The sequence below is a fragment of the Perna viridis genome, chromosome 8 (assembly GCF_037379345.1).
Source record: "Perna viridis isolate PV_CMFRI_1.1 ecotype Kerala chromosome 8, ASM3737934v1, whole genome shotgun sequence".
NCBI classification, from domain to species: Eukaryota; Metazoa; Mollusca; class Bivalvia; order Mytilida; family Mytilidae; genus Perna; species Perna viridis.
In genome coordinates this window covers 31462974-31490896 of record NC_142452.1, presented here as the reverse complement: position 1 = coordinate 31490896, position 27923 = coordinate 31462974, and the positions used below count along the sequence as shown (strand labels likewise).

The window sequence follows — 27923 nt, the reverse complement described above, 5'->3', positions numbered from 1 at the left end:
TCGCCGCTAACGAGTCTGTGCGTTACAACCAGTAAACCATCTCTACTGGTAACGTTCAAATATTGTTTAGTGTCTCTCACATCGGTACATTATTTTGATGGTCGGTTTCCTTAGCGCAGATGCCAGTGAGTACGACGTTGATCTGAACATTCGGATGGAATTGATAGCCAAGTATAACGATTAGTAAACGGTAGATTTTGATATCCATCCATAACGTCCTTGACAGATACGCCTCTAACAACTGAACTTTCAGAATAATAAACGAATGTGCATATTTGAAGACACACTGTAAATACAAACATTGCACACATATGCAATTGCTTTATCCATGTTTGATGCAAGGAAGAATCGATGCGCAACAGATTTTAATTGGTGAGTTGTAGGGTGATTGAGTACAATGATACATTCGCAGCTAATGGGTCTGTGCGTTACAACAAGTAGACCATCTCTACTAGTGTCTTTCACATCAGTACGTTTGCTCGCAATGATCTTATCTCCCAATTTTAGCCTAAATTAATCGCTGTTTAATTAGGTGCGATAAAGCATATAAGTTCAAATTACGAATTTGCAACGCCTTCAGAACAATTGTTCAACAGAATGCCTGGTTTAGATAAATTCCAATTTTATGGGATATGGAGAAATGAGCAATGGAGAATGTGACAATGGGGGATGGGGCATAACCAATGGGGAAAAGGATTATAAATAGGACAATGGGGAATATGGCAGGGGAATAATTTTAAATGTTCCATCGAAAGAAATAAACACTCTGCCTTTTTTTCCACGTGTAACGGACCTATCAAGTTTCTATGATGGCAAATGAAACAGATTATAAACAAAAAACTCATTCAAAAAAATTTGAATGAAATACATGTGTTGCAATTCGTTATTTTATTGACGTTTTTAGTACTTAGCACAATAGTTTCTGGCCAATATAGATTAAAAATGCTCATATGATTTCCAATAATATGTATTTTTTTTAAATTTTGACTAAAAAATAACTGTGTCACAGACACTCGCATAATAAAAATATTGAAAAATTTAGCGTAATAAACAATACTATCAGACATTTTTTTTATTGAAAGTGTTCAAATATACTGGCAGAAATATTTCATTTCTTAAAAATAGCAAAAAGTGCATTTTAAGACTAAAATATACGTATTGAATACACCCATGTGGTACTCGTTTTGTCACTTTAAACATTTTAAACATTAACATCAGACCATAATTGAAATTAAACTTCTTCACACGCATAAACTTCGCAAAATGTATCATTTCGCAGATTTTGGTCTGAAATATAGGTGTCAAAGCCACCCACGTGACACTAAAATGGACAAACTGAACATTTGAAACTGAAATTGAACACTAGCCATTTTTTTTAATTTAAAGGTGTTTTGCACTCATTCAATTAGCAAAATATCTCAGTTTTAAGAATTCGGTCAGTAATAAATGTATTGCAGCCATCCGTATGATACTAATATTGACAATTTTACCATTTTATACAATAGTTTAAGACTGATAGGTTTATTAAAAGTATTTGCACACATACACTTTGCAAAAATGTATCATTTGAAGATTTAAGGCTGAAATATAAGTGTTGCAACTACCAACATGATGCTAATATTGTTTTTTTATTAATATTTTATACAATAAATTTGGACCATTATTGAACTTAAAAGTGTTTGTACAATTTTCATTTTTAAGAAATTGGACTTAAAGATGTGTCACAGTCACCAATATGACAATAAACGGATAACTTTAACATTTTAAACAATAATATCAGGTCAGTATGGGACGTTTTTGCACCCATAAAAGTAGCAGAAATGTGTGATTTAGTAGAATTGGGACTGTAATATAAGTGTCGCAGCCACACATACACTGTATGGTGCATATATTGACATTTCAAAAATGAGACCATAAAGAAAATTTCAAGTGTTTGCACTCATGAGTAGAAAACATCAATGTACGAATTTGTACACGGTTTACAACTTTTGAGATACTGAGGTTTGTATTTATGTCTTCGTTCGGTGGTTCCTCGCCATAATCGTCGACAAGTCCAAATTTTTGCCTGGACCGATTTGTTTGTTTGTTTGTTAGGGTTTAACGTCCGAGCAGCAATATTTCAGCTATATTCAGACAATGAACATGAAATGGATGATAAAATGAACATGAAATGAAAAAAAAGGATGGGTCACAAGGATAATAGGGTCGACAAATTTTGACTGCCACTGGAAAAAGGGGGGGTGGGTAAGGTCGGGCAATTTAGCCTCCTGTGGCGGAGCGCAAAGGTTCCTACTCCTATCGAATACCACAGCAGGGTTCTTTAACGTGCGAGGAACGTGGCATCTTTCCCAACACGGTGCACCACTATGGTTTGCGGTCAGGTTTTCCGTATTATAGCCTGACAACCCCAGCATGTAACACGCCAGGGGTACCCCATTCCACCACCTGGGGCACACATCCCAGTTGTTCTGTGGGCAGAGCGCCTAGCCCACGGCTAGGTTTCCGGGCACTATTTAGTCGTCTTATACGACAAGCTTAGCGCCAGTTTAGATTGATGTTAGGTAGGAAGAAGAGTCAATAAACCCAACAATGTTTTTAATAGGTAGGCTAACTCTTTAGAACAATGCACAAACCGGTGCAATTGGCAAGGGACGACATATGAGAGGGAGAGAAAGATCCGTTCGAAACTTACAAAGTATAATTAGCTATTCCATGGCAATGTCTCTATTAACGGGAAAATGCAAGACGTCAAAGACGTCAAAGAGCAGTGTTACAGTTAGCCTCCACCCCCTTTTATTTACATGTATAGGACGTCGCTAACGCTCCGTCCTTGTTTGTTTGTTTTTTTTTTTTGTTTTGTTTTGTTTTTTGTTTTTTGTTTTTTTTGTTGTTGTTTTTTTTAATTAGAAATTTTGCTTGATAAACTGATCAATATGGTCAGCCTTTAAAATGATTAATCTGAGTCTCGGTAAGAAAAAAAATCATTATTAAGAGTTACTGCCCTTGAAAGGAAAAAAAATAGCCATTGTTTTAGTTTGTCTTATAATTTAAAAACCGTGAAGGATAAGGAAGATGATCAAATTGCTGGAATATTTTTTTATGATTTCATTCCTAATAGTATCATCAAATGTTTAATAAGGCTACCGTAACAAAGTCATTTCTAACTAAGCAAATCAGGCCGGCCTCCTAGGGCCTCTAGTTTGTTATGCTCGTATAGTTCCATGCAATCAGTTGTTCGATACGATTAATACATTATACATTGTTGTCATATAGTACAGCTCGATGAAAGCAATCTGAAAATTTTCCATAGGCCGTTCATGAATTATTGATGTTTAATTAATTCAAACATATATCAATCGATTCAAGTTATTCAGGTCATTCGACCATCAGTAGCCGACAAACCATGTCATAAAAGTATCTGTCAATCAGATAAAAATAAACAAGGGAAAATTAACATGTTTATTCATTCTTCATAGCTACGTTAACGGAGCGTTCCTACACGATTGAAGGTGGTGGAAAGTTTTTGGACGACAAACTTTCAATGGCTGAAAAGGATCGAGTAAACGAAAGAGGACGATGGGGTCGGAAGATAGAGTTTTTCCTGTCGATTCTAGGATATATGGTCGGTTTAGGAAACCTCTGGAGGTTTCCTTATATTTGTATGCGGAATGGTGGCGGTAAGTTTTTATTTGTATTTTTGTTTTTATAGTTTTTAACAGCAATCGTATAAAAATATCTTCAACTGCTTCATTATTTTTTTTCACTTATACGAAATGCGATAAGGATAGATGATATTGCTTTTAAATTTTATGTATCATATACATGTATATCTACCATTGATGTTTGGCTATCACAGACATACTTCAAAAGTTCTAATTATCAATATATAAAACTTCTGGTGTACGTATTAGCTGCTCGTATTTAATGAGGTCGAAGTAAGTGCTCTAGATAAAAAAAAATGATGAATTTCAAGTTTACACAAAGCAGTCGTTGAATCGATTATTGAATCGAGCATGCATTTAAAAACAAACACTAACAATACAGCTCTGTTCTCATTTTTTTTTGTATTGAGAAAGACAGCATAAATGATTCTTAATATGCAAGATACAATTAAATATATGAATTACCTTTAGTTAAAATGCATTGATGTATTGAAGCGTTTCATTTTGTTTCAAACAAAATCGTTAAACATGACTCCTAGTATTTTCAGTATTGTGTAACATGTAAATTAAATTTTTCGAAAATATGTATACCCGCCATATTGTGACTCCTTTTGAATGAAAGGGTCATATTATGTACAAGTACATGTAATACCAATATTTATGTACGTGCATTGCTCATTTATGAACAACTCGGCGGATGTTTCTAGAAAAGTAGAGGACGCTTACTCTACCGGTGAACCTGGTCCATGCACCCAGTTTTTAGTGGAGTCCGAGTTCCTCATTTGCTTTTGTTACTTTGTATGTATGATTTTAGTTACTTTATGTTCTTTGATGTGTATATCTTTTTTCCATATCTGGTCTTGTCCCTGGACTACATTCTTTTCATCACTGCTATAACATTGGTTCCCTTGATTACTCTTACATATATTTCCAATATCTGGTTTAAAATCAAATTGAAATACATATATAACAATGTAAGTACAATTCTGTATGAAAATCTACTTTCCGTGACACATATGAACAACTATTTATTATACTGAATCAAATAATTTATCTGTTACAATGTAAATAAATACTTCATATAATATTAGTTACATTATGAATAAACATCCCAAAGAATAGTATAAGTTATTTTTTTATATCTCTAATGTGTCTTATAACTAAGGCATGGAAATTGATTTGCAATATGACTATTTCTTTCGCTAACTTCGCTAAAATGTCCAAATTATTTTTACACGTGACCTTTTTTTGGTATGCGCGTAAATGTCCTTCACATGAAGTCTAATTGTCAGACATAAAACATGTGATTTATTTATTGATCGATAAATTTGATTGATTGATTGATTGATTGATTGATTGATTGATTGATTGATTGAAAATACACTTAGTGCAGAAAAGGTGTACAATAAGTGCAGGTATAGAGATGTGCAATGCACTGGGACTGTACTGTTAATATCATTATGAATATTTTGCCAGTGATAAGTCCGGAACTTGATTTTAGTACAAGTACTAATCATGTTAAAATGGCCTTTAGATTTCCTGTTCATTAGGCTTAACAAGATTTTGTGTTTGAAGATAAGTTTACAACGGAGGTGATTGAAGGGTGAACTCAGACATTCTCTACATGAAAGTACAACTCTTTGTTAGCACTAGGCGAATTCTGTTCTATTAATGATACATAAAACATACTGGTTTGCCCGGGAAACGCTTCTTACACATTATAAACTGTAGTTCCTAGCTGTTGAAGGAAGATTTTTTTTTTATTTGGTGTTTTTGTTTTAAATGTACAGTGATACTTCCCCGCATTTTCATTTCCTGCATTACCAATCGAAAAGCATCTCGCTCCACCGGTTTTTCTCAATAAACCTCTTTACAGTTGTACAGAGACAATTAACATTACAATATAGTACTAATGGCAAGTTATGATATGTAAAACTATATAATTAGGAATATCAGTACAATAGGTTACGAAATAGTGTATGAAATCATTACAAATGTACTTCAAATTGTTTCAGTATTTAGCATATTATTACCCTGTATAATTCAACTTTCTAATTAAAGCATTACTTAATTTATATAAATTACTAAGATCCGAGACGTCCTTAGTTTGCATTAGATCTCTCATACATTGTAACAAGAATATTTTGACGTGATCTAAATCTAAATTTCAAATTATTACTTCTAACAATATCAAACTACCATGACCTCATTGTTTATAGAAAACATTGTGATAGAATTAGTACAAAATCATGATTGCATGCAAATTTCCCGATTTTACAGAAAGCCTAAGATGGGTCCCCCCCAGCCCACCTCACTCCATCCTTTTGCGTATTATTCTGCGCCTGTGAATACATTCTTGAAAGCTTAAAGATTTTTCTACATGAAAATATAGTTGCAGTAGAAATATAGTAACTTAAATGTCATCATTGCATTATTTTTCTTTTCTTTTTGTTTGTTTGTTTTATCATTTGTCTACACCAGTGTTCAATTAACGGTCTATACTCTTGATTGCTGGTTTGTAATACGTAGCTTCGTGCATTTAATAGCGTTATAGATACATAGACGCACTAACTAGTTGCGGATCCAAGGACGGGCATGCTGTGTGTACGCCCCCTCTTAAAACTGACAAAATATATTTTTTATTTTAATTGCATGAAATCTTTATTTTTCACAAATTCTTCCTAGCTTCACAATTTGTTTGTTTCGCTCGGCATTCAATTCTGTAACGTCCTTGTTTTTGAGTCGGGTTTAAAGACTATAGTATTCTGATGATAATCTTGAATTGATGGTTTCCAGAAGATCTTTCGAATTTTTATGATCCACATTGAATTAATACCACTACGGGAGTAAGAAGTCTCGTGGAGATCCTCTTTGAAAGCTGTGAGTATAGCAGTAAAAATTTTTGAAAGAGGTCTGAAGGTACATCGTGCATATACAACCATGTATCGTTGTTTGTATATACATGTACATGTATTCTTGTGGAGTTAAGGAATGCAGTACCAGAAAGTAGATCACAAGCATCCTTTTTGATAGAGAGACCAAAAGAGGTACAGTACATGTAGCACAGATTTATGGTTTTCCACTATATTGTTTTTGGAGATTGTTGTAGCAGTATACATTGTAGGACTTATTACGGCTATTATTTTCTACGTCTACCTCTGATAATAGACATTGGATATAATTCGTTTTGCAGACAAAGACAAAAACAAAAACAACGTTGTTTTGGCTGCGTCTGCTGTTTCGACAACATACACGTATTTGTCATGTATAGTAGACAATGTTTTTGCTACATCGGGGTCTTTTAAAACAGATGTAATATTGACATCCATTGAACTACTTAAAACTTTTATACGTTTCAAAATTAAAGACCTCACAGCCTTTACCCACTCTGTCAGAGAATCAATGTCTTGTTCTCGTTTCATCTATTTTCTTGTTGTAGTCATTCACGGCATCCATAAGAACTTTAAAGTTTTAATTATAATTTATGGAGCGTGTATCATGGTACTTTGGATCTTTAAGAAGGACCTTACGGAGAGATTAGTCTTAGAAGATGTTTAAATCTCCTGTAATTATGTGTCCGGTAGGATTATTATTTGAATGGAGAGTTTGTGCAAGAACCAGTGGTTTAGCTTGAAGTCCGCAGTCTCGAGGTCCTGCAATAGCCTTTAAAATTTATTATTGAAAATTTTGGATGCAGTAGGTGAAGTATAGGAATATGAAATAAGCATATGAATATTTAGCGCCTGAACTGTCGCACATGCAACTGAAAAAGTAATTGGCAATTATTCCATTGTGGCGACGATATGTATTGAATATTTGCAAGCGGAATGTGCATACATGTAATTCTGTACGGGTACATGTATAATGAATAGCTATTAGTTCTAGATAGCTGCATTCAGTATCGATTTCATGCCTAATAATCATTCTTTCTTCCTTTGATCAACTCTATTCAAGAACAATGCATGGCTGATATACATGTACACTGAATTCTACATGTCAAAATTTATCACATGCTGTATTAACCCGAGACTCGTATATTACCCAAGGGCCACCAACGCGTGGGGTGATATTATATGTCGAGGGTTGATATGGCATGTGATACAGATTTTAACATGTCATGTTAAGTATGTCATATGTTTAACCATACTCCTAGTATGTTATGTGTAGGGGTGCGATATAGGGTGTGCGACTTAGGTCTAGGGTCGTGATATAGGGTGTGCGATATAGAGTTGAAAGAAATACTTAAAACGCATATACAAAAAAAAGTTATATTTTAATCTAAATATATGATATATTTTGCGGTATACTTTCTGAATAAGTGATGACCACTATATTTTTCCAATTAAAAGTAATGTGCAGAAATTGTCCACATTCTTTGTGTTCCTAAAAAGAAACGACCCGCGTTGTATAGTGACCAAAGACGCAGTTTTAAATGTGCTATATTTTCTTAACCAATCGGTTTGAAAACCTGAACGGTACTCTTACAAGTGCATTTGAAGGATGATTTTAAAATAGATTACCAGATATTGCTTTATAAGGTTTATCGCTCAATACAATTTAAAAAATCGATACCATTGATAGAGAAATAACCCGATGAAGTCAAAATTTTGGATCTTTTTCGGACACTTTCGATCATCCAGGGCTTCTGCAGATTCATTATCGACTTATACTATACTGGAAATTTGGCATAAACCGAGTCCAGTCATTTCCCAGTAGGTATGCCACTTCAGGCATCGTTAATCAAACATTCATGATGCATGGTAGTCAAAATTTAGTACTACCCACAGCGTGCCAGAATGTTGTTTTTTCCCGCTTTTTAGAGTCCGATCCGGTTCCTAGTATCCGGTAGTCCGAATATCCGGCGTGATGAAGTAATATTCTTCTCCTATTACATTATAATTAAACAGCTGAAATATTCTTGCACTTCAAACAATAATGTAATACCTTCCAGTTTTTAATAGCTAAGCTGTGGGGACCAATGCGATATTTTGTAAATAAAAATTTATACTGGTAATTCACTGATCTATCAACATAAAATTGTAAACAAAATCTATCATGCATATGTCTATAAAGATAAAATTTAGGAGACGAGTAAAACATGCATATTATACATTGTGTGCATATAAACTAACTTAAAAATTTATCAATAACACGCTGCTTGAATTCTGCAATAGAACTGCATTTTTAATAACCTGTGTCAGCTATCCAAGTACGGAATTAAAACAGTAGTTACACAACATATTACACTACCAAGTCATTTTTATATTTGATTTCATGTAAATGGATTCCAGCAAATCAAGATAACAACTTTTCAATATGCAGTTACAATGTATTAGCATTCAACAATTTGGTCCAATATTTCTACATTTATATACATAAGGATTCTACCTTATTCAAAGTACACCATGTAAATAGTGGCACTTCTTTTCACATTCGAAATTCTTTTCAAAAAATAAAGATGTAACGTTTCAATATCTCTTACACTACATGTATGATAGACCCTAATCTCACAAGCATAGTTCAAAATAGTAGAAAATGGCCGTGAAACATATATATCAAATAATGACAATAAGGTTTCTGTATTAAATCAGTGATATTGTGCATATGTATATTGCTGAATAGGTCTGCGGATCACGCCGTTTATCATTTGTAGGTAAATGTATATGTTGCATCGTAAACCGACCCAAAGTCGTTTATTTCCAATTAGCTAGCCAACAATTGAATATAGTTCTTATATTTTAATTTAAGAACACCAGAAAATGAAAATAAAATAACAATATATTGTTTTTATGACATTTTATTGAACGCAGATCAATACTGTCAACCATCAATCGTGTATTGTGATAGTTCCGTAGTCAGTGGCTATTATATAAACAAATTGGAAAAGTTGTGCTCGATAACAATGTACTGTTCAGAATTTCACAAAAATTAAAACGTCGATCGGCCGCTGTCCGCATTTCAAATAGCTGAATAAGGCTTCGATGAAGGGACACATTAAAAAATAAGCATTTTTTTTTAATTTTAATTTTTTTTTTTTTTTTTTTTTTTTTTGGTTTTTATTTTACCAAGTTATGCTCGCATAAAAGCTCAATTAATTCACATAGCACATTTGTTCGCCAGTTAACTCCCTTTGAAAGAATTTCCTCGCTAATAATGCCATTTAAAAGAAGCTTTTTTTTGCAACATTTTTTTTTAATTTTACTACACAAATTTTGATGTCAAAAATTATTTTAAAATATATTATTTTTACACCACCTTAAACATTATTGGTTAATGAAAATATATGTGTCTGTATGATTTTAAAGACTGACAGAAAAGATATGCCAAAAATTATTTTAAAATATATTATTTTTACTTTATCTTAAACATTATTGGTTAATTGAAAATATGTGTGTCTGTATGATTTTGCAGACTGACAGAAAAGAATGCGCGGTATATTAGGTATGATCAACCGTAAAATGTGAAACAGTTCCAATACCTTTTATTTTGTTGGTCATTCTTTAATGCTTTTTGTTTTATTTCAGCAAGGTACATGTAAGATATACTTACCTTGGTTATATTTGTATATTGTACATCTACCTTCTCAAACCCATTGCAAATCTTTATCATTCATTACCGTCTTTGTAATTTGCAGGTGCCTTTCTTATTCCATATGTATTTTTCTTGGTCTTTTGTGGTTTGCCGCTGTTTTTCGTCGAGACATCCGTCGGTCAGTTCAGCGGGAAAGGAATGTTCCATGTGTGGGATGTGTGTCCGCTTTTCCAAGGTAACCATTGATTGGTAATTCATTTACATGTACATTTAAACGTACGTAATTGGGTGACTTGCCATCTTGATTGTATTTTATGGCTTCCTATAATAGCACAAAACAGGGGTCAAATTCTAGTACTCATGAATTACTTGCAACTCCATTCAGTAAGTCACAGTTGCGTTTTGAAGACATGAAACTGGACTATTATATTTACGTATGAAATGTACCACATACTTCAAACTAATTTGCTCTGATAACTAGAACATACAACATACGTTATACGTGCATTTTTTAAAGATATTTAAGATATTTAAGTGAAACAGTAACAAGGAGCAGTTAATATGGATTTTTTTTTTGCTCCAAAAATCTATTGCATCCCTCCAAGAGCACAGACACACAACCCTTCAGCAATCGGGAGGTACTCGATAGTATGAACTTAAAACTCGAAAATCTGTTTTCATTATTGAGAAGTGTGCTTCCTTTTGCGAATACCTTCTTTACTTCTAGGTATTGGATATGGGATGACTATCCCTTTATTCCTTGTCAATATATACTATAATATGATAATTGCCTGGACCCTGTACTACATTGGGAACTCCTTCATTGTACCCCTACCTTGGACAAAATGTACAAACGCCTGGAATAGTGACCATTGCGTCGAAAATGTTAAAAGACATGCCAGCAATGGTACTGTTCTTCAGAGATACATGTCTAACCAGACATTTCAACACAACCACTCTACGTTCCTCGGAAAAGCCTCACTTACTACACAGAGTAATAAGACGACATGGATTACACCTCAGGAAGATTTTTGGCAGTAAGTTTTACCGTTGAAAACTTTTTATATCTATTTTTATTTATTAACATGTACTTTTGATTTTTTTATTTCAGTTCAGACAAGCTTGGGTGCATACGAATGGCTTAAAATGTAAATCAATTGAGAAACATTACAAACAATCCAAAAATAGGAAAAGAAAATATAATTAAATGGACTATGTGTAAAATTGTAGGAAAAAGTCTTTAAACAACACAATAACAAAGTGATTATTTAAGTGCCGGAATCTGTAAGAAGCAGGCAACATTAAAAAATAATGAATCATGCTCAGAAAAACCAGGGAGTTAAATATATAACTATAAAAATCCTTGGAAAAACACACAAATTTTAAATTTGAAAACAATGTTGTCATCTTAATTATGGTCTATAGAAGACGAATTGACATTTGGTTCACCTTATATTAGAAGTGTCAGAGGATGCAGAAAGGTAAGTTTAAAGTGTTAGGGAAAGTTAGTGATATCTCCTTGATGCTTACCCTACCGGTGCACCTGGTCCATGCTCCCAGTTTTTAGTGGAGTCCGAGTTGCTCATTTGCTTTACTTGCTTTATGCGTATGACTTTAGTTACTTTATATTCTTTGTTGTGTTTGTCTGTTTTCCATGTCTGGTCTTTGTCCTGGATATCATTCCTTTGATTACCGCTATAACCTTGGTTCCCTTGTTTACTCTTTGATGAATGTGTAATACATTGCATATAATTAATGCATGTTCTTCGAATTACTGACACTTAAAAAAGGTATGAATGCCATTTCTGAATTTTAGATAATAGTTTAATAATATTTCATGGAAAGTCGTGTGTGTGTTTTTGTTTGTTTTGTTTGTTTGTTTGTTTGTTTGTTTTTGTCACCATGATTCACCCACTGCCTGTCTCTTACGGGGAACATCACTTAAGTAATGTGATTTATTGTAAGAGGTAAATAAGTAACATATTTAGACAAACATTTCCGTCTCAAGTCTCAAGATTAAATATAAACCAAGTGTTTTCATTAACCTAAAGATAACGATATTTCATTTTACAAGACTAGTGCTCAATTCTACATGTACATATTTCGAGAAGTCCATTATTATTTACAAGAGAGCTAAAAGTTTGGAAATTAGAGAAAAAACAATAATTCGGTTTGATTATTATACTTTGATTATGGTTCAACAGATTAAGTAGCACTCCAGCTAAGGGTCATGCAAAATGTAATTCATGGGTAAAAAGCTTACATATTTTTATTTTTGATATCTTGTTTGAAAAGTCATAGTAAACAGAAATTAACATGTGGTTTTTCATATAACCCGTGCTCATAGGAGATAAAAATTGTATAGAATGCTTTGCAGAATTCAAAATTAAGGAAGATAACTTTGTAAATGACGCCCAATACAATATAATCTACTGGATTTTCAATGTTGATTATCTCAAGAGAGCAGGCAGGTTTGAATGAATAATTACAGATTTCATAGTATAGACCCATAAAACAATTTAATTACAAAAATAAAAATATGTAGCCTTTTTTTTTGGTGTATCAAATTTTTCAGATTTTGCATGATTCTTACAAAAACAGCTACTTAAAATCTCGATCTGCGAGATTGCTCCATATGCTTAGAGCCTTAGTAGGACGGAGGGTGCAAAATGAGCATTGTTCTTAACACTGCAATAGCAAAATCAGATTCTGCTTACTTTGAACACTTTCTACATCTGCCACTGCGGTTGTATTAAAATTGATTTCGAAAGCGGAACTTCTTGCAAGAGCCTTCCAACATGGCCGACAGGGCTTTATATCGATTATTGGTTTCTGTACAAGTCATACAGGTATACAGTACGCGTAGAAGCCAATGACGCGGCAAAGTAAGAACTATGTACATATAGAATTGTATAGAATACATGCATGTACATGTATGCACATCTGACCAATTTAATTATACTAAGCTTAATTGAATTGTGATACATTATACTTCCACATCTACATGGCGTGCGTTATGTGTTATTTTTATTGTTTTTTTCCCATTAAAATCAAAATGTAGCTAATCAATAGATCATCAACTTTTAACATAAATTAAGAGTAAAGCATTTCGAGAAAAACTTTAATAGCAAAAAATTTAAAAAAAATTAAGCTATATTGGAAAATTAAGGACGTAGACATAGGGTAAGAGACACAACTCTTGAAGTCAGTGATATGTTTGTATCATATTCAATTTCATCACAGCCTATCAAGGTTTCATTTGAAACAGAATGAAATCAGTCCAAGTTACTTTGACGCTTACATGAGATTGATGAAAAAATGCTTAATACAAACGTTCTTCTGATTTGTAAGAGTTGTATCCCTTACCCGAGGTTTACCTCCTTAAATAATAATCAATTTATTTTATTTAATCATGAATAGCTTCTTTTATATGAAAACGGAAGGGACATGCCTAGACTGACATTAATTTGAATAAGGAAAATAAACTTGAAAATACGTAAAGATCTATAAATGAATAATATTTATTTTAGCGTATGTAGCGCTTATATTTTTTCTTCTTAGAATTACAATTTCTACGGGATGTGTTCTGTTAATTTAAGACAGGTTTGTTGTCACGCTGTTATGCTAAATTAAGATCAACTTCAAATATTTTATGTAGGAGTTTTTTATGATTCTACACATAATTTATGAAATGGATCTTTTTCATGTAATTGCATCCGGTAACGCATTATTTTATTATTTATAAAGCGCGTTTTTTATCTTATGACGAAACCAAGCGACACCCGCCAAGAACTAATCCCATTTAATGTTTAGAATATCAATGTACCTTTCAAAATCATATTTAATCACATGTTTTGATAAATGTGTAATTTCTACTAAGTTGCATTAGAGAACATAATATAACGTCTCACAGAAGTCATGCATGTACATGAAATGATATGCGACGGAACGTTTGCAAGGGTTTCAAAGTAACTCAGTACACTTTCTACGACTTCTACGACGGTTAACATACATTAGTCCATTACGTTTAATGCCTCTGATATTGTTTTGTTTCCATTCATCCATGTTTTTTATTCTTTTCGTTTGCCACATTGTTAAATACTTGTTTATGTATTACTTTTGTAGCCCTTAATTGTGCCAGAGTTAGCAAAATAAACTTGTCTTGTCTTGTCTTGTATTGTATTGTTTCGACTTTCCCTAAAAGCTCATATCTACTTTGTATAGGCAAAATGTTCTGCAAATGTCATCAGGGATTGAAGAAATAGGCCACATCAACTGGCACTTAATTTTGTCGTTACTGGGGGCATGGGTTGTCGTCGGACTATGCATCGTCAAAGGAGTCAAGTCTGTCGGAAAGGTAGGTATTACATGTATTAACGTACATGCAATTTGAAAATGTCACTTTATAAAGATTGCGAGTATTTTTTACATGCATCAATTAGTCCATGCTATGACGCTTCGATTATCGATCTACAAAACGAGTGAGTCTGTCTATGGAATAGTATACAATTATGTCAACACTATGCAAGCGATTCCATGCAATATAAATTGAAAACTTAAAAGTGGTATTGTCCAAGGCTCACGTCCCAAATTAATTCGCAGCAAATTGGGTCGGGGTGTTTCCATCCAATACGTCAAACAACCTCCATCTGCCGTGGTTTGTTTAATTGCTCTTGAAACACCAGACATGGCCGTCAACGAGGCGTTTACCAAGTCAGATTTTTTTAAACATTTATGTGTAATTGATGTATGTATTGTCAAAAAGGTTCTTTGACAAACATCTTGTACAAGTTAAATAATGCATAAAGCTCACCGGACTTATTAAATATTTTTGGAAACATCTTTATTTTGTAATGCATTCTCGTTATACAGGTTGTTTACGTTACGGCTACATTACCATATCTCTTGCTGACGATCATTTTAATCAGAGGACTAACTTTAGACGGGTCTATTGATGGTGTCATCATGTACCTAAAACCAGATTTCAGAAAACTACTGGAACTACAGGTATAAGTTGTATGCATGAATATACTATAGTTAATTACAATGTACTTTCTTAAAAAACGCCCACTCGTACATGTTTTGTGTATTCCGCATCCAAGACATGTAGGGGTAATGTCTTCTTTGTACAGATATAAAAGAAGAGACATCGGCTAGTTACAACAGTTAATGCACAATTTAATTTAAATAGGCGTCAGTATGGAATCTGAATGTAAACATCATAAATAGTTCGTATCCAGGCTTATTATGGTCTTAATCTGCATGCAACTTACAGGTACTGAACATGTTTTTTTTTTTCAAATTTACATTAAAAAATAATTATGCAATTACCTGAATTGATAATAAACCTAGACACAGAAGGATATATTCAATAGTGAACTAAACGTTCTGGATACGATATTTTTCCCTAGCTTACCATGCACCTGAAAGCCCCGTCACGACAAGCGGAAAGACTTAACAGCACAATTTTGATTTTATTTACATGTAAAACACCTGATGTTATCGATTTGGCATGCAAAAAAAAAACATAACGTCAATGATACTCCTATACAATGTACTAGTCTACATGTATATGCCACATTTCTGTAGATTTGAATAGAGGCGACCAATTACATGTACGATCATGTACAAATGTATTTGTATTAGTTTCCTTTGATTTTAGGTGTGGATAGAGGCAGCACTTCAGGTTTTTTATTCCCTTGGTCCAGGATGGGGAACAATTATATCAATGTCCAGCTTCAACAAGTTTAACAACAACTGTATAAGGTGTGGAGTTTACCTAACATGTAAAAGGGTGTTTAAAAGGGATGTTTCATTTCTTTACATGTACAATTGTTAGATTGATTTTCCTCTGGACACTATCCGACGTTTTTTTTTTTAATCCATATGTCTTATACGGATCTACTTTTCCTTGAAATTATAAGGAATGGCCAAGTTGGACATGATTTTATTTGATCTACAACTATTTGAATAAAAAATACAGTGAAGGATTAAGGTGACCACTCCTCCATACTTTTGTGGTCAATTTCGTGCCAATTCGCGGTTAAAATTGACAAATAATTGCCCGGAACCCTCTGAATCCAAGATTGTTCTGCTCCGAGTATTTTTAAATTGTGTGGTTGAAAAATCATATATAAAATATTAAACTATGCACTAAGTCTTTCTAGAACATTCCGTTCTCACGATTAATGTGCAAACAGGCCTGTTAGGAACTAATCTACCACATATCACCCGACAAAATCAAAAATTCAATTTGTTAGAAACATTAACCTGGTTTCATTTTAAAGTTCAAGAACGCCGTTAATTAGTATACATAATACCCATCCAGATAAAATAGTTTTGACACTTTTATTACAATGAAATTCACATTACAGAGATTCTATTGTTTTATCCGTGTTGGGAGAAGGGACGAGTGTCTATTCCGGATTGGTGATATTCACAGTGCTTGGCTTCATGGCGAAGAAATTTTCTTTACCACTTGACAAAATTATAAAATCAGGTAAAATGTGAAAGATTTTTCCTTTTGTTTTCTTTGTTTGTTTCTACCTGTGGCGGAAGCAGGTCTAGGAGTTAAGCCACTCCGTCCATCCACCCGTCTGTCTGTCCGCCCGTAAGTAACACTTCAGCTTATCATTGCAATTGAAACAACTGAACAGAAATTCCTGAAACTTGGTATGTAGCAAGAACATCATATGTAGTTGCCTATATTATCAGTAAACTTTGATTCACTGATTTTTATGGGAGTTATGCCCCATTGAACTTAAATATGTACCATAAATCATCATGTATCAGCTTGTCATCACAACTCCTCTTTAACTACACCACATGTAGTTGTGTATATTATCAGGAATTCTGATTCTCTAATTTTTATGGGAGTTACGCCCCTTTGAACTTAGAAATTTACCATTAATCATCATGTATCAGCTTGTCATCACAACTCCTCTTAAACTACCCAACATAATTTAAAAAAAATGGTATGTAGCAAGAACATCTCATTTAATTTATCACGAAATTCTGATTCTCTAGATTTTTATAGGAGTTTGTCCCTTTGAACTTGACCGTAAATAGCCAGAACACCATATGTAGTTATAATAAGAATAATTATTATATGGATAGTTTGATTGTTTAATTTTTATGGGAGTTATTACCCTTTTGAGCTTAGAAATATACAGAAAAGCATCATGTATCAGTTCGCTATCACAACTTCTCGCAAACAACGTGTACTTTACTGAGGTTCATGAAACTTGGTATGTAGAAAGAAAACCATATGTAGTTGTGCTTATCATCAGGAAATTTTGATTGTCTAATTTGTATTGGAGTTATGCCCCTTTAAACTTAAATATTTACTGAAAAGTATCATATATCAGCTTGTCATTGCAACTCCTCTAAAACTACTACATAAAATTGACAAACTTGGTACAAATGTATGTAGCAAGAACACTAATTGGTGTTGTGTTATATTATTAGGACATTTTGTAGTTAATGATATTTTGTCACATTTTCTCAGCAACTATAAATCACAGCTGCAGTGCGACTCAGGTCCGGACGTGGAGTGGTCTTGCTTGTATTTTCAAGAATTCGATCTACTAAACAAAGTTCTTGTATTGAAAAGTAAATAATATACATATAAAACCAAGACAATACTTGATATTTCTCAATTCATTACTGAATACATGTAAAATGCATACATGTGCATTAATATACTACAACACGTCAGTGCATATACATATACATGTAGTTTGAATCATTTGGTTATCAAAATAGGCGTAAATTCATATACATGTACGTGTATAGGTACATGCATGTAATGAGGTACAAATGCAGGTGTACTTGTATATGGTAATTTCTATAGTAAGCAGAAAACATGTTCATTATGAATCTGATAGATTGAAGAAAGAAGCAAAGACATACATGTACTTGTATAAAGTATACATGTTAATATACACGTTTGTCATTGAGGCACACGTGCACACATGTTTAGAAAAAAAAACAAAGAAAAAAATGTACTTTATGTGAATTTACTTCAAATTGAAAATTAATGTATAGTTATTTGGTGTATGCCTCTTGGCTCTTGATTGTTGGATTGATATTTTTATATCAAACTTTTTTTTGCAGGACCAGGACTGGGATTTGTGGCTTATCCAGAAGCACTGGGCTTTTTACCTGGAGCCAATATATGGTCTTGTTTATTCTTTGTGATGTTGTTGACCGTCGGATTGGATAGTCAGGTGTGTGTATTGTTGGAATAACGTTGTAATTGGTTTCTGAAAGTTATGGGGGGTGGGGTTAAACACATAAGGAATTTAGGCACGACTTTGAACGGGAGTTGCGAACAATCCTACATGTTATTCTAAAGCGATTATTCACAAAAAATAATATTGTAAACAGTAATATATAATAATATGATGATCCAGAGATTTTTTAAAGGGGGTCTAGGCTATATTATGTTTGTACTTTTTTTGCCCCCAAAATGTCCCCCTTGCCCCCTATAGAATCCGCTTCTGAAATCATTAAAGAGAGAGAGAACGATTATACGTATAAAACATTTTTGCAGAGGAATTAGCTGTGCAACAAGCTAGAGTTATCTCTCTTTTTACAGTTTGCAGCATGCGAAGCCATTATTGTGGTGTTTACAGACAGTTTTAAATGGTTACGACGTCGTAGGATGATGATCACTATTGCTTATTGCATCTTCAACTTTCTAATTGGGCTGTTGTTTTGTACGCAGGTAGGTAATGTTTAAAGGATAAAGTTAGTATGAATGTGTGAGATTCAAAATACTGCAGTTACAAGAAAACTTTTGATTAACTTATAAATTTAATTTCATTGAAGATGTCAAATCCATTCTTAAAAAAAACACAAAGCAACCACACCATTTTTATCTCATCATCACAGATCTCTTACATTTAGCATACGAACAACAACGAATATCAATATAATTATTTACATGTACATAAAATATACATGCAGTAATTTGTCCTACATGTACTCCATACAATTGTGCTGAAATAATTTGAAGCTACAATCATCGCCATGATTTTGTACCGGCTCCAGGTCTAGTGGAGGAAGCAGTATAATATTTAGGTCAGCATCTTAAGCACTAAAGACTAAGTCTTACATGTAACCCAAAGCCATATTTAAAGGTAGTCCGAGTGTCTTAGTCATAATATCTCTTTTTTTTCTTTACTTCATTTGGAAATAACATAAACATGATAGCTATATTTAGCCAGACAGTTCAATATATTTACTCTTTTACTTTTTAGAGGGTAGGAGTGCGGGCATTTGTTGTTTTAAAATTAACCTACAATCATATCAAATCAATCTGGATATAGGTCATTTCGTTGACTATGTTAAATCATAATGAAATGAGGTATCCATTTCCCTAGCAGACAATTTGATAAAGATAGCAATTCATGCGCATCCGGAACTTTATTTTGAGTATACTATGTTGGCGTTAGAGAATATCAAAGTAAACGTAAACTAATCGTCTACATACATTTATATTTAAAAAAATATTTACTATGCGTTTTTTCAAACATGGTAAAAGATCCCAATTACCATTCGCTTTATGTGTGATCTAGTGTCATCCCTAAAATGGGCAATTGGCTTCGATCGAATCGATTAAGGAGTTAGTTTCGTATCTGCCTCGGACTACCTTAACTCATAATACCGAGCATCGCAACTATATGTTTGTCAAGCTAATCGAAGTACTAAGATGTAGGTATCTGATAGATTTGAATAAATGGACCTGGAAAATAAATTAACCATTAATTGATTTAAAATCTAAATTAACATGCTAATGATAAACAGGGGGAAAATTAAACAAAATTTAAAGTATCTTGGTCAAGCCAGTACGCTTGATCATTTTTCATAAATGGACAACCTTTTACCTATCCTACCTCGCCCATATATAGTTCCTTTTTCAAAGACTTAAATGTAAGAAAAGTGTTTAAGTGCGATGCTCGGTTGTAGGCTGTGCCTAACTCATGTAATGTAAACAACATGGCTGACAGTACCTAATTTTTCAGGCGGGGATATACATCTTTCAATTAATCGACTGGTATGCGACAGCATTTGCTCTTCCCGTGTTTGGATTTCTGGAATGCATAATCTTTGGATGGATATATGGTTGGTTATGATTGGTCAATGTATTTGTAATCCATTGATCATGTGCCTTTCAACTGACGCATGAGCAGTAGGTTATTATACCAACTGCATATTTTGCGTCGCTTTATACATACATGTATATGAAAACTATTTTCAATTTGTGACAATAGTTTCGAAAGATAACATAATCATTCAGAATTCGTATCGTGCCTTGGTTGAATTACATGTACATGTCATAACCGGTGAATATTATTTTGGAAAAGGCATTTTTTGTATACGATATCCACAAACATAATCAGTCGACCATCTGGTTACGTGATGCATGTTCAATCGGAACTCCGCAGCCTTTCTAGTTACACAAAAGAAAAACCTCGGAGACACTAGGCGGAATAATATGTCCGGAATTTGACCGATCTGATTCTAAAGTTATGGTTTTATTGGTTGGAATTTTTACCATTTTTTTCTTAGCTCCTTAGCTTCGTGCCAAAAGTTCTTGACCGAGTTATTTCTAGTGATATCTAACTAGATTTTTTAGCGACACCTGGTTGATAAAACTACTTTGAGTTTCGTATGACTACAATTAGGGCTGTTTTTAAAAAAAAAATCTCCTTTCGTCATCCAAGGTTTTATTTACTGTAGCGCAAGTTGCCGAATAGTTCCGATTGGATGCATGTTACAGTTTTGTATACCATTTACATGTACAACTGCTGTTATTTCTAATTCAATGACTACTTTACGACTTTAATTCGAAAAATGCTGATCAGGCCGAACAAAACATTATATAGAACTTATATCGAAATTTCGACATGCAATGTACATATTGTATTCACTATATGCATTCAATTTACATAAACATCATAACAAAATGATTTCTTGTATATGTTATGTAGTGGGACCAAACATCGCAGAGATGTATGAATATTGCAATAGCATTGTTATTAATAAGTACATGTAACGCTACAATGAAAATAATGGAATAATTCAAGCTAGATGTATAAGTTATTGACTGATAATAGGGAAAACTGTCGTGGTATGTTGCTAAAAGTCATCTTATTGCATACGTGTACATATACTTTGCTAATATGATTCAACAACTGTGGTTTGAATGATGGTGAGTATTTAGAGGTAGATTTATGAGAAGCAACTTGACATTATGTAGGTCTTTACATTATATTTGATTGTATGATTTGTTTTGTTGAATTTATATGAATACATGCATATAGTTAAGTAGATGTCCATGGAAGGCCCTGACAGTAATAACACAAGCAAAATTTGGTTCCAAATAATTACATTGTATTTGTTCGTTCGTTTGAGATTACAAGCTCATGCTTTCTTAATTAAAAAGTGAATGCTTCTTTGTTATTTACTGAAATGGTAAGAATGATTTGAATTAAATTGGAAGCACGCACAACTAGAATCCATAAAATAAATGGAATAACTCTTTAATCCCTTTATAACTTAGTTGATATGTCAGGGAACTCTGAACATATACTATTATGGTCATCAACTTACGATACAGAAAAGTTCCTGTTCTCTTTGACCTTAAAATGAATTTAACTTATTAATAACATTTGACAAAACAAATTGGCGGGATTAATTTACTACTAGTATATGCCGTCCGTATCCGAAAGGTGTTTTACGCCAAGGATGTATACTTTTAGTACATACATGTAAAAAGTGTATGTGTGTATGTTGGAATATCAGTAATAGGCAGAACAGGAAGTTATTTATTTTTTTCTTCTGTGATATTGTATAGCTACAGTGTGATTTGTTAAGCTGATGAGAAGAAATCACCAGTATCAGAGTATCAGAATCATACCGACCTCCCATATAATATTATTTCTGGGCCAGCTGCAGACTGCCCGATGGTGTGAGGGCTTCCTCGTCGTTCATTGAAGACCAATGGGTTGCCTTGAGCTGACATTTTTCATCCCGATGGGGTTTCTCTCTACCATATTCATCATATCCATTCTCCTTACAGATGAGATCAGTTCTCCCGCTCACAAAACTGTCCTAGAACTATATGAAGAACAGTTCTATGACAAAATTTATGACAGTTATAAAGCCAACTCTGCTAACAGTTCTATCAGAGCCGACTCTTATAGTAAAATTGTTCTCTTACAGCCAGCCCTGCTAGTACTGTCAGAAGAGCTGGATCTGGTAGTAGAACTGTTCTCATAACCGATAGTAGAATTGTCAGAAAAGCTGGCCCTAGTACTGTTCTATGACACTTGTATAACTGCCCTAGTGCTGGCTCTTCTGACCGACACCTTTAAAGGTTACAACTGATCTCATCTGTATATTTGTCCGGTTTCTACATGGACAATCTCTTAACTGCATCATAACGTATTGCGTGTGTGGTTTGTTGGCTAAGCCACACTTTCTTTGGGCAAATTAAACTAACTTAGTTTTTTTTTCGTCATGTTTACAGGATTTGATAGGTTATCGGATGATGTTTACCTGATGGTAAAGAAAAAAGTACCAGCATTCTTCAAAATCTGCATCAAATTTGTTTCACCGGTTATACTTATTGTAAGTTATGAAGATTGACATCATTCAATATAAAATCTACCAATCACAAAACAACACTTTTATGCAGAATTAACTCAAACATCTTAATTACTGTTGACAATAAAACACCTAGCTTTTTGTGTCACGGATGATCTTATTGTGTCAAATTTTATAAAATACAAATTTATATAATTATATGTGTTACAATTTGTAAGACATTTTTTTTTTTTTTTTTTTTTTTTTTTTTCATTTTGCCTTCTAGGATTATGTTTTGTTCGTATGTCAGTTAATTTCGTAGTATAAATATAGAACCACATTTGAGATAAAATAGAAATTTTAGAAAATAGGACAAAATCACTGAATTTCAGATGATTTTTTGTAAAACCAATATGCTTGAAATAAATACATGTAATATACTTCTAACAAAACGCTAAATTTGGAGTAAATTGTACTTTCATTTCAGGGTTTGATCATATCAAGTTTCGTGAGTTATAAGCCACCAACGTATGGAAGTTATACGTACCCAGGCCTAGCTGTCGGGGCAGGGACGTTCTTGTCAATCTTACCTATCATCCCGATTGTCATATGTGCCATACTAGCTGTGAAACGGGCAGACGGACTGTCAATTCAGGAGGTAAATTTTAACAAGCTGCTTACTACTTAGTACGATTTTCTTTTATTTTAAAAGTTGTAAAGACGAATGAATCGTTCTCTTAGGCTAAAAGAGAACAACAACTGTTAAATATAAATCATAAAGTCTATATAATTTACTAACTGTAAAACGGGCGGACGGACTGACCATTACGGAGGTAAATTTTAATAACTATTGACTATGAATTACATTTTTTTGTTTAATGAAAGGTGTAAACACGAATTACTATGTTAGACTGAAATGTATATTGCCTTCACACTCAATAAGTACATCCTCGGCCAATCCCGGCAATGCTGGAAAATCAACGTTTTTCCGAGATTGACCGAGAGGTTCCGATTGAGAAACAGTTATTTTAATAAGGGGATCGATGATATGGTTTCTAATCTAATGTCATAAAACTGTACAACATCTTTCGAGTAACTTGTATTTCCGATAGATTTTTAACGTTTAAAACTGCATTGATCTCATCTTTTAAAGTAGTGGAGGTACATGTATAGCGATGGCCTTATTAATGACTGTTGCATGCTTACGCATTCTTCATTTGAGCTCATACGTTATACATTTGTACACAAAATAATTCATTTTTTTTTAGAAAAGTATATGATATATGTACGCCAACTAGAACAAATGTACAAATGCACGGGATAAGTGTTAGAAGAAACACTAAAATTCTGCTATTTGCTGAAACCATTAATTTATACACAGTTTTTAAGTTGTATCGTCAAATCAAAAGTAATTTGTCTATAGGAGGGTAGTGGAATGAATTAAATAAATAGACAGAATGGTTTACAGTTGATACATGTAAATATCTAACTGCTTACATGATGTATATGTAAAAAAAAACTAATAAATCTGAGCTGCATTGGCCTTTCCACAGACAACAGACCATGAGAAGTTGTACTATTAGGGTGAAAGTGCTCAATTTTTTTTTCATTTTTTTCCTTTATTTTAAATATTAATTTTATTTATTTATTTATGGCAAATAAGAATTTTCACTTCAAATACAATGAGTTTTAACATTACGTTTTGCTTTAATTCTCATTCCTGTCCTTGTCCTAGAAAATCTTCAATGCACTGAAGCCATCGGAGCGATGGATTCCTGTTGAGCAAGAGGGACGAAACACGAAGACAATGGTTGACAGCGGAGAAACTGATTCAAGTTCGTTTTAGCGATTGCTTGTGGAAGGGAATGATATTTGAAATGCATGTTAAACATACCAGTGATGGACACTGTCACATTATATCGATGTCTTATATCGTGTTGTCATTTTATGACCAACAGCTGTATTACTGTTTGTACATACATGTAACTGTGTGGTATAAGTATGGGTACATTGTGTGCACTAATCTTTGACCTGTACAGTGTGAGTGTACTTGGTGTATACTTTACCTGTATATCCCGAATAGCCGGTATTAATTATACAGTATATTCTCGCATTGAAAGTTTGATGTTTTAGTTAGATATTCTCAATTCTAATTTATGCTTGTTAAGCATTACACTACATGTAAATGGACATGTATTGCAGACAAAGTGTATCTCTCGGGGTGTTTCAGGAATTCAAATTCAGGTAAATTGAACACTCTGACTTTAAACTGCAAGTATACCCTTTTGTAGAGTAGAATCCGAGCGTTTTAAATAGTTCAGGTCTCGAACTCCATATACTAAATGATGCTGATTTTTTTTTTATTAATGTTTACTTTTAATTTCCCCATATTCAATATCTTGGTTGCTAATAATAATGGTTACGTTTGAAAAAGAAGATCGCTTTGTGACATCTACTGGTGAATTAATCTGTTTTGTAATTATGTGGGTTGTACATAACATTCATATTTTATCAATGTATGCTTAGTGAGCCATATGGATCATCTAGTATTCAACCAGTTCTATACAGACTTGTGGTCAATATAAAATACAGAGTTTATGTCTTACAATTAAATCCTACTTGGCAATGAATGATGTTCCTTTTTTCTAGCAAGACCGGCTCCGTAGTCGCAGAATGGCGTACTCGACTCGAGTGCGGTAGGTTCTGGGTTTGATCCCCAGACGATCCAGTAACACCATTGATTTTGTTAAAATTGTAAACCACTGCTTCTCCGCCAAACACGCGGTATTTAAGGGATATAGTGACGACTAGTCTGTATCTTAATAATTTGTACGAGTCGGATGGCATGCCTACATGCTGGTTATTGCACCTATGAACTAGCACAAAAAACGTCTGCTAAAGCGTATCGGACTAGTATTACGCAGGGTCTGGTCGATTGATCAATCGTTCGAGGATCATCCTGTAATGCATGAAAAATCTGCTGGACGCGTTATACATGTTCATTTATAGACATGTATATGTATATGTACATGCATATATACCCTGTAAAAAGGATTGTTTGAAATAAACAATACAGATACATTAATGTTCTAGAAATATATATCAATTAAAAATATTTTCAAACTTCCAAAACCATGACTAAAATTACTCTAAATAATCAACACTGTGTAAATACTGTTCTGTTTTTGTTTTTGTTTTTGTTTTATTTTTTGTTTTTGGGGTTTTGTTTTGTTTTTTTTTTTATGTTTTGTTTGCTTTCTCCCTGAATTTTCAAAAGTTTAGGGTCAATTTTACATGCAGTATTGTAACAAAGTAACAATAGAGGCATATAAATACAGGTAACTGAAACTGTATCAGACTATCAAAAGGTGAAAAACTTAAAACATGATTACATGTACATAGAGGTGGACAATTCAGACTATAAAAGGCACCTACAACATTTTTAGGTATACTTTGTAAAGTTATCTTTCTTTCCTTGTGTAAATCACTACCCCATGATCACTACTAAGCATTTGTGTGGGTTTGCAGCTTACCTACGTACTGTAATTCCAGTTAGTTATATACACATTGATGCATCATCTACTATATGTCACTCATTTATTTCCCGAACAAACTGCATGTATTGTGTCCCAATGAACTGGAGTACATGTACTTTTGAAATATATTTTATGTAGGTGTATTCCGTTTTCAATCGAACATTCAAACACGTCAATGAGGTATACCAGAAGCCGTTAATAGTAGTCTAAGAGATGATTCAAAATGCGGACAAAACACAAAACGAACGATGTTATTGTGTTGGGTTTTTTTTTTGTTTGTTTTGTTTTGTTTTTGTGTGTGTGATATTCTCATGCATCTATGTACATGTACGTCATATATTTACGGAACTAACTCTTTTTGCGTACAGATCTATAATATTTTTGAGAAATCCTTTTCAAAGCAACCAAATCAAGAACGACAACTCTAGGAAAGTGTATTTCATGTTTTTTTTTTTTCTCTCTCAAAAGTGCTATAACCGAATGACAAACTTAGACTGTGGTCTTGAACTGTTTCTGAATCTGAAATAAAGGTGTGGATTTGAAGGGTTTTGACATGCAGGTATCACTTCCTGTCTGATTTGATGATCATAACGAATGCCACTCACATGTAATAACTATTTTCTTATAAAGATATGCATTAATTGCGGATATTTTTATACAAAATACGATATGAAGGTAAAAAAATTATTAAAAAAAAAAAACAAGAAATCGCACGATTTCAATTTTATGGGTTTTATCTTGTTCTTGTTCTGATAAAAATTAAAGGACATCTATGTTTGCACGTTATTAAACGTGAGGTTTTGTTTAAACATCTTTTTGTTCCAATTGTCAGTATTTTTTATATGTATTTTCAAAGAATGACAGCTGTTTGTATTTTTTATTTTTTTTATTTGAATGCAATGATTCTTTGTAAATGTGCACATTTTCTCAAGCCATGTACGAAAATTGAAGTTTTAAACAATATATAATTAAACTACATTTGGTTCTAAATCAAAGCGGTTCTTAAGTTATAGGTGAATGTATATCTTGCAGTCCCAAGCTCGTGTAATATGAAATTGTAATAAGACTTTTGAATAAGACTTTTATTCGTAAGCAAATACAGCTCATAGAATGCAGTTTACACAAATATAAATCAAATATATAAATCATCGTTGAAATAATCAAATGATAACTCATTAATACATGTAACTCCGTACAATTCTCCCCATTGTTAAGTATCCATAAATGGAAGTGCATCTACAATGTACTCGCAACATATACAATTGAAAATCTGTTTTTGCCTGTAACCCTTTTGATGCTTGATGTACATGTATGTATAGTGTAATACATGTAAAAGGATACAGATGTACATGTTTAATTTTATTTTCAACAAAGGAAAGAAATCAGGTGAAAATAGGAATTATTCACCGGTGATCGTGATGTTTGGATAGAAAAAAAAATCATTTCAAAGCATGTCAAAAATTAATCTTTTTCTGGACAAAAGAACAAAAATCGTTATATGTTACTGTACAGACAACAGTACCTCGCTCAACTTTATTTTGCATGCATCAACATATTTCAACGTCTATGACAGCGTCTGAATACACCGCCCAAGCACATG

General features: G+C 33.2%; 1 protein-coding gene across 1 annotated transcript; it reads left to right on the top strand.

Annotated features, from left to right (window-relative positions):
* Window positions 1–3248: 3248 nt before the first annotated feature.
* Window positions 3249–27301, top strand: LOC148610232 (sodium- and chloride-dependent glycine transporter 1-like). The gene is made up of 13 exons (XM_088542471.1): window positions 3249–3677; window positions 10297–10428; window positions 10921–11230; window positions 14418–14550; window positions 15066–15200; window positions 15856–15959; window positions 16568–16692; window positions 18309–18421; window positions 18793–18921; window positions 20222–20321; window positions 22732–22832; window positions 23275–23445; window positions 24523–27301. The coding sequence occupies exons 1-13, from the start codon at window positions 3542–3544 to the stop codon at window positions 24631–24633; spliced, it is 1800 nt and encodes a 599-aa protein (XP_088398597.1). The 5' UTR covers window positions 3249–3541; the 3' UTR covers window positions 24634–27301.
* Window positions 27302–27923: the final 622 nt, after the last annotated feature.

Bases quoted from the DNA above. Each gene is read 5' to 3' on its own strand.
- LOC148610232 (XM_088542471.1), top strand. From the start codon at position 3,542: ATGGCTGAAAAGGATCGAGTAAACGAAAGAGGACGATGGGGTCGGAAG. The intron at 3,678-10,296 runs GTAAGTTTTTAT...TGTAATTTGCAG, and splicing joins TTGTATGCGGAATGGTGGCG to GTGCCTTTCTTATTCCATAT. The intron at 15,201-15,855 runs GTATAAGTTGTA...CTTTGATTTTAG, and splicing joins GAAAACTACTGGAACTACAG to GTGTGGATAGAGGCAGCACT.